At 42.2% G+C, this 8,541-nt stretch overlaps 1 protein-coding gene and 1 long non-coding RNA gene across 2 annotated transcripts; both read right to left on the reverse strand.

Moving 5' to 3' along the window:
- Window positions 1-2,071: 2,071 nt before the first annotated feature.
- Window positions 2,072-4,041, reverse strand: LOC124270663. Its single transcript, XR_006896852.1, has 3 exons — window positions 4,008-4,041; window positions 3,619-3,815; window positions 2,072-2,253 (listed from the first exon to the last, which is right to left on the reverse strand). It is a non-coding gene; the product is annotated as an uncharacterized LOC124270663 (long non-coding RNA).
- A 97-nt stretch (window positions 4,042-4,138) lies between these two features.
- On the reverse strand, window positions 4,139-8,273 carry LOC124270659 (ankyrin repeat domain-containing protein 50-like). Its single transcript, XM_046705695.1, has 5 exons — window positions 8,209-8,273; window positions 4,980-5,369; window positions 4,440-4,784; window positions 4,200-4,244; window positions 4,139-4,149 (listed from the first exon to the last, which is right to left on the reverse strand). Exons 2-5 carry the CDS (start codon window positions 5,290-5,292, stop codon window positions 4,139-4,141), a joined length of 714 nt encoding a protein of 237 aa, XP_046561651.1. The 5' UTR covers window positions 5,293-5,369; window positions 8,209-8,273.
- Window positions 8,274-8,541: the final 268 nt, after the last annotated feature.

Genomic DNA, 8,541 nt, shown 5'->3' on the forward strand with positions numbered 1-8,541 from the left:
AGCTGGCATACATTATTATTGCTGAATGCGGCGTAAACCTAAACTCACTCACTATTTTTATGTTGCTTTTTAAAATTGAAAATTTTGCCAAGGGCACATCAACTAGTGGTTCTGTTATTATTATTCATGAGGCCACAGGATTGCAAAAGGTGCCTGACCGAACCAAGAAGTACACGCACGATGATCTATACTACACAATGCTGTCTACAATGCTGGTGATGATTTTAATATGTGGAATAGCCCCTGCCAATACAAACTGTTGTATGTAAGTAACATAGTTCATTTGTGTGAGATAAGCCATACACAGTTAGTTTGTTTTACATAAACTACATATGGTTCATTTACGTGAGATAAACTACTTATAGTTCATTTGGTTGAGATATAACAAATTTGTAAGAGAAATCCTTGAAATGACTGTGCAAATATATGTGCATCTACATTAACACCACAGATAAAAAAGACATACTATGCAATATTTACAAACACAAGAAAGAAACGCATGAAGACATTTACCAAACAAACATGCACCACTCGAGAATGGGAAGTAATTTCCCAAGTGCCTGCCATGATAATAAGGACATGTCCTTCTCTTACCCACTCAGTCAGTCAGTACATACAATAAGCCCTTCACTCAACATGATCTCATCACATTCTGACATTACGGCTTACATACCGTCCAACACTACACCAAGGAGATAGACACAAAACGTGCATCTCTGAGCTATCATTATGCTCACAACAACAATACAACAATGTTACCTGTGGATGCAAGACCTAGCATATGTGCTCATACAAACGGATATAGAGCAAAACTATTTAGTACACATTTAAACATGATCTAGCTAAATGGTAAGCAAATGCTATTTACAAGGCTGTGAAACATTGCAAATACAATGGTTTGTCAGTGTTAGTTTTCAATCTCAACTAGCGTAGTACTATACTCGAACACTAGCTCATAATAAGATACCAAATGTTCAAACATATAAGGTTTCGTCCAGATTTAGGCGATGCAGGTCACCCGTTTCCTGGACTGTTTGACTGCGGTTCTGCCACAAAGTTGTCCTAGCTATTGGTACTGACCTACTGGATAAACCAACCGAATATGGTTGTCGCGTTGGCATGAAGGCACATCTGGACGGCCGTCCCGTCATAAATCGTGCCCTGCTGTAGTTAACTTCTCCGAAGAGAAACTATTGTCTTTCCGGATCTTGCATTTCAAATGGGCTCGTCATGCTATCATTATAACCTGATGAAGCTTTGTTAATTGCAAATCATATTCATCCATCTGACGACAACTGGTTCAAACGTAATAAAAGATTCATACCCTTCGCTTTTATCTTACATTAAAATAGACGAGTTGCAATCAACGCACTATTAGTACCGTTGTCAGTTAGGGAGAGATCAGCTGCATTGGTCACCAGTAAGTGAAAAATGATTTCTTTTATCACCCAGAACTGCCTACATGACTGGAACTGGATCATTTCGCCCTTTCTTGTTGATGTCACAAACCTCGATGAAGGTGTTGAACATCTTCGTCATCGACCAGTGTGAGATCAGCTGCATTGGACACCAGTAAGTCAAAAACATCTTTTTAAACCACACAGAGCTGCGAGCATGACTGGGGTCAGACCATCACGCCCTTTTTAGTTGATGTCACATACTCTGATGAGGTGTTGAACAATAGGAGTGTTACCACCTTCACAAGCCTTATGTAACGCACTGGAATCTCCATCATCAACCAGTGTTAGATCAGCTGCATTTGACACCGGTAAGTCAAAAACTTCTTTTTGACCACACAGAGCTGCCCCCAATATTTGGGTCAGACCATCACGCTTTCTCTTGAAAATGTAACATAATGGGAAAAGGTGTTGAACAATAGACGTGTTACCTCCTTGACAAGCATAATGGAACACACTGTGCTCTTCGTCATCAATCAGTGTGAGATCAGCTGCATTGAACACCAGTTAATCAAAAACGTTTCTTTGACCTAACAGAGCTGCCACAATCTCTGGTTAATATCACAAACTTTGATGAGGTGTTGAACAATAGACGTGTTACTTCCTTTACAAGCATAATATAATACACCTTCATTTTTAGCATCAACCAGTGTGAGATCAGCTCCATTGGACACCAGTAAGTCAAAAACGTCTTTTTGACCACACAGAGCTGCCAGCATGACTGGGGTCCGACCATCACGCCTTCTCTTGTAAATATCACAAACTCTGAAGAGGTGTTGAACAATAGACGTGTTACCTCCTTGACAAGCATAATGTAATACCCCTTCATTTTTAACATCAACCAGTGTGAGATCAGCTGCATTGGACATCAGTAAGTCAAAAACGTCTTTTTGACCACGCACAGCTGCCAGCATGACTTAGGTCCGACCATCACTACCTCTGTTGTTAATGATACATACTGTGATGAGCTGTTGAACAATAGACGTGTTACCTCCTTGACAAGCATAATGTAATACACCTACATTTTTAGCATCAACCAGTGTGAGATCAGCTGCATTGGACACCAGTAAGTCAAAAACGTCTTTTTGACCACACACTGCTGCCAGCATGATTGGGGTCAGACCATCACTCCCTTTCTTGTTAATGTCACTTACTGTAATGAGGTGTTGAACAATAGACGTGTTACCACCTTGACAAGCATAATGTAACACACTGTTATCTTCATCATCAACCAGTGTGAGATCAGCTGCATTGGACACCAGTAAGTCAAAAACGTCTTTTTGACCACGCAGAGCTGCCAGCATGACTGGGGCCCGACCATCACTCCCTCTCTTGTTAATATCACAAACTGTGATGAGGTGTTGAACAATAGACGTGTTACCTCCTCGACAAGCATAATGTAATACACCTTCATTTTGAGCACAAACTAGTGTGAGATCAGCTCCGTTGGACACCAGTAAGTCAAAAACGTCTTTTTGACCACGCACAGCCGCCTGCATGACTGGGGTCCGACCATCACGCCCTTTCTTGTTAATATCACAAACTGTGATGAGGTGTTGAACAATAGACGAGTTACCTCCTTGACAAGCATAATGTAATACACTTTCATTTTTAGCATCAACCAGTGTGAGATCAGCTGCATTGGACACCAGTAAGTCAAAAACGTCTTTTTGACCACGCACAGCCGCCTGCATGACTGGGGTCCGACCATCACGCCCTTTCTTGTTAATATCACAAACTCTAATGAGGTGTTGAATAATAGACGTGTTACCTCCTTGACAAGCATAATGTAATACACTTTCATTTTTAGCATCAACCAGTGTGAGATCAGCTGCATTGGACACTAGTAAGTCAAAAACGTCTTTTTGACCACGCACAGCCGTCTGCATGACTGGGGTCCGACCATCACGCCCTTTCTTGTTAATATCACAAACTCTAATGAGGTGTTGAATAATAGACGTGTTACCTCCATGACAAGCATAATGTAATACACTTTCATTTTTAGCGTCAACCAGTGTGAGATCAGCTGCATTGGACACTAGTAAGTCAAAAACGTCTTTCTGACCATGCACAGCCGTCTGCATGACTGGGGTCCGACCATCACGCCCTTTCTTGTTAATATCACAAACTCTAATGAGGTGTTGAACAATAGACGTGTTACCACCTTGACAAGCATAATGTAACACACTGTTATCATCATCATCAACCAGTGTGAGATCAGCTGCATTGGACACCAGTAAGTCAAAAACGTCTTTTTACCACACAGAGCTGCCACCATGACTGGTGTCAGACCATCACGCCTTTTCTTGTTAATATCAGAATCTGTGATAAGATGTTGAACAATAGACGTGTTACCTCCTTGACAAGCATAATGTAATACACCATTTGTATCATTAACCAGTGTCAGATCAGCTGCATTGGACACCAGTAAGTCAAAAACGTCTTTTTGACCACGTACTGCTGCCAGCATGACTGGGGTCAGACCATCACACCTTCTCTTGTTAATGTCACATACTGGAATGAGGTGTTGAATAATAGACGTGTTACAACCTTGACAAGCATAATGTAATACACCTTCATTTTTAGCATCAACCAGTGTAAGATCAGCTGCATTGGACACCAGTAAGTCAAAAACGTCTTCTTGACCACACACTGCTGCCAGCATTACTGGGGTCAGACCATCACGCCTTCCCTGGTTAATGTCACAAACTGTAATAAGGTGCTGAACAATAGACGTGTTACCTCCTTGACAAGCATAATGTAACACACTGTTATCTTCATCATCAACTAGTGTGAGATCAGCTGCATTGGACACCAGTAAGTCAAAAACGTCTTTTTGACCACACAGAGCTGCCAGCATGACTGGGGTCCGACCATCACTGAATTTCTGGTTAATATCACAAGCTGTGATGAGGTGTTTAATAATGGACGTGTTACCACCTTGACAAGCATAATGTAATACACCTTCATTTTTAGCATCAACCAGTGTGAGATCAGCTGCATTGGACACTAGTAAGTCAAAAACGTCTTTTTGACTACACAGAGCTGCCACCAGGACTGGTGTCCGACCATCACGCCCTTTCTTGTTAATATCACAAACTCTGATGAGGTGTTGAACAATAGACGTGTTACCTCCTTGACAAGCATAATGTAATACACCTTCATTTTTAGCATCAACCAGTGTGAGATCAGCTGCATTGGACACCAGTAAGTCAAAAACGTCTTTTTGACCACACACAGCTGCCAGCATGACTGGGGTCCGACCATCACGCCCTTTCTTGTTAATATCACAAGCTGTGATGAGGTGTTGAACAATAGACGTGTTACCTCCTTGACAAGCATAATGTAATACACCTTCATTTTTAGCATCAACCAGTGTGAGATCAGCTGCATTGGACACCAGTAAGTCAAAAACGTCTTTTTGACCACACAGAGCTGCCACCAGGACTGGTGTCAGACCATCACGCCTTCTCTTGTTAATGTCACATACTGTAATGAGGTGTTGAATAATAGACGTGTTACCACCTTGACAAGCATAATGTAACACACTGTTATCATCATCATCAACCAGTGTGAGATCAGCTGCATTGGACACCAGTAAGTCAAAAACGTCTTTTTGACCACACAGAGCTGCCAGCATGACTGGGGTCAGACCATCACTCAATCTCTGGTTAATATCACAAACTTTGATGAGGTGTTGAACAATAGACGTGTTACTTCCTTTACAAGCATAATATAATACACCTTCATTTTTAGCATCAACCAGTGTGAGATCAGCTCCATTGGACACCAGTAAGTCAAAAACGTCTTTTTGACCACACAGAGCTGCCAGCATGACTGGGGTCCGACCATCACTCAATCTCTGGTTAATATCACAAACTTTGATGAGGTGTTGAACAATAGATGTGTTACCTCCTTTACAAGCATAATATAATATACCTTCATTTTTAGCATCAACCAGTGTGAGATCAGCTGCATTGGACACCAGTAAGTCAAAAACGTCTTTTTGACCACACAGAGCTGCCACCAGGACTGGGGTCCGACCATCACGCCCTTTCTTGTTAATATCACAAACTGTGATGAGGTGTTGAACAATAGACGTGTTACCTCCTTGACAAGCATAATGTAACACACTGTTATCTTCATCATCAACCAGTGTGAGATCAGCTGCATTGGACACCAGTAAGTCAAAAACGTCTTTTTGACCACGCAGAGCTGCCAGCATGACTGGGGTCCGACCATCACGCCCTTCTTGTTAATATCACAAACTGTAATGAGGTGTTGAACAATAGACGTGTTACCTCCTTGACAAGCATAATGTAATACACCTTCATTTTGAGCACAAACTAGTGTGAGATCAGCTCCATTGGACACCAGTAAGTCAAAAACGTCTTTTTGACCACGCAGAGCTGCCACCAGGACTGGGGTCCGACCATCACGCCCTTTCTTGTTAATATCACAAACTGTGATGAGGTGTTGAACAATAGACGTGTTACCTCCATGACAAGCATAATGTAATACACCTTCAACGTCTTTTTAGCATCAACCAGTGTGAGATCAGCTGCATTGGACACCAGTAAGTCAAAAACGTCTTTTTGACCACGCAGAGCTGCCACCATGACTGGGGTCCGACCATCACGCCCTTTCTTGTTAATATCACAAACTGTAATGAGGTGTTGAACAATAGACGTGTTACCACCTTGACAAGCATAATGTAATACACTGTTATCTTCATCATCAACCAGTGTGAGATCAGCTGCACTGGACACTAGTATGTCAAAAACGTCTTTTTGACCACACAGAGCTAGTATGTCAAAAACGCCTCTCTTTTTGACCACACAGAGCTTGACCAGCATGACTGGGGTCCGACCATCACGCCCTTTCTTGTTAATATCACAAACATACTGATGAGGTGTTGAACAATAGACGTGTTACCTCCTTGACAAGCATAATGTAATACACCTTCATCTTTTATCATCAACCAGTGTGAGATCAGCTGCATTGGACACCAGTAAGTCAAAAACGTCTTTTTGACCACACAGAGCTGCCAGCATGACTGGGGTCCGACCATCACGCCCTTTCTTGTTAATATCACAAACTGTGATGAGGTGTTGAATAATGGACGTGTTACCTCCTTGACAAGCATAATGTAATACACCTTCATTTTTAGCATCAACCAGTGTGAGATCAGCTGCATTGGACACCAGTAAGTCAAAAACGTCTTTTTGACCACACACTGCTGCCAGCATGACTGGAGTCAGACCATCACGCCTTCTCTTGTTAATGCCACAAACTGTAATAAGGTGTTGAACAATAGACGTGTTACCTCCTTGACAAGCATAATGTAACACACTATTATCTTCATCATCAACCAGTGTGAGATCAGCTGCATTGGACACCAGTAAGTCAAAAACGTATTTTTGACCACACAGAGCTGCCACCAGGACTGGGGTCCGACCATCACGCCCTTTGTTGTTAATATCAGAAACACTGATGAGGTGTTGAACAATAGACGTGTTACCTCCTTGACAAGCATAATGTAATACACCTTCATTTTTAGCATCAACCAGTGTGAGATCAGCTGCATTGGACACTAGTAAGTCAAAAACGTCTTTTTGACCACGTAGAGCTGCCTGCATGACTGGGGTCCGACCATCACGCCTTCTCTTGTTAATGTCACATACTGAAATGAGGTGTTGAATAATAGACGTGTTACCACCTTGACAAGCATAATGTAATACACCTTCATTTTGAGCATTAACCAGTGTGAGATCAGCTGCATTGGACACCAGTAAGTCAAAAACGTCTTTTTGACCACACAGAGCTGCCACCAGGACTGGGGTCCGACCATCACGCCCTTTCTTGTTAATATCACAAACTGTGATGAGGTGTTGAACAATAGACGTGTTACCTCCTTGACAAGCATAATGTAACACACCTTCATCTTTATCATCAACCAGTGTGAGATCAGTTGCATTGGACACCAGTAAGTCAAAAACGTCTTTTTGACCACACAGAGCTGCCACCAGGACTGGGGTCAGACCATCACGCCTCTCTCTTGTTAATGTCACTTGAGAAGCATAATGTAATACTGTATCATGAGTGTGTTGAACAATGTCAAAAAGGCCACCAGGACTGGGGCATATGTTACCACCTTGACCAGACAGAAGCATAATGTTACCACACTGTTATCTTCATCATCAACCAGTGTGAGATCAGCTGCATTGGACACCAGTAAGTCAAAAACGTCTTTTTGACCACACAATGCTGCCAGCATGACTGGGGTCAGACCATCACGCCTTCTCTTGTTAATGTCACATACTGTAATGAGATGTTGAACAATAGACGTGTTACCACCTTGAGAAGCATAATGTAATACACTGTTATCTTCATCATCAACCAGTGTGAGATCAGCTGCATTGGACACCAGTAAGTCAAAAACGTCTTTTTGACCACACAGAGCTGCCACCAGCATGACTGGGGTCCGACCATCACGCCTTCTCTTGTTAATGTCACATACTGTAATGAGATGTTGAACAATAGACGTGTTACCACCTTGACAAGCATAATGTAACACACTGTTATCTTCATCATCAACCAGTGTGAGATCAGCTGCATTGGACACCAGTAAGTCAAAAACGTCTTTTTGACCACACAGAGCTGCCACGCATGACTGGGGTCCGACCATCACGCCCTTTCTTGTTAATATCACAAACTGTGATGAGGTGTTGAACAATAGACGTGTTACCACCTCCATGACAAGCATAATGTAACACACTGTTATCTTCGTCATCAAGCAGAGTTAGATCAGCCTTATGTGCCAATAATCTGGAAAATACACTCATGAAACCGGCGAAAGCAGCTTCCATGATGGGTGTCGTGCAATATTTGTTTCGGCTGTTCACAAGGATACACTGTTCAGTGTATGCCAGTGCAACATCTACTATCCCGATATTATTTCTTCTAGCTGCGACATGGAAAATGTTGTCCTTATCGTTATTAGTTTTAGTTACGTCCGCCCCTTCCTGCAGCAGAAACGTTACCATTTCAATGTGTTCCCTTTCTGCAGCATCAAGAAACAATT

The sequence above is a fragment of the Haliotis rubra genome, unplaced genomic scaffold (genome assembly GCF_003918875.1).
Source record: "Haliotis rubra isolate DU_JTF1 unplaced genomic scaffold, ASM391887v1 Scf1534, whole genome shotgun sequence".
NCBI classification, from domain to species: Eukaryota; Metazoa; Mollusca; class Gastropoda; order Lepetellida; family Haliotidae; genus Haliotis; species Haliotis rubra.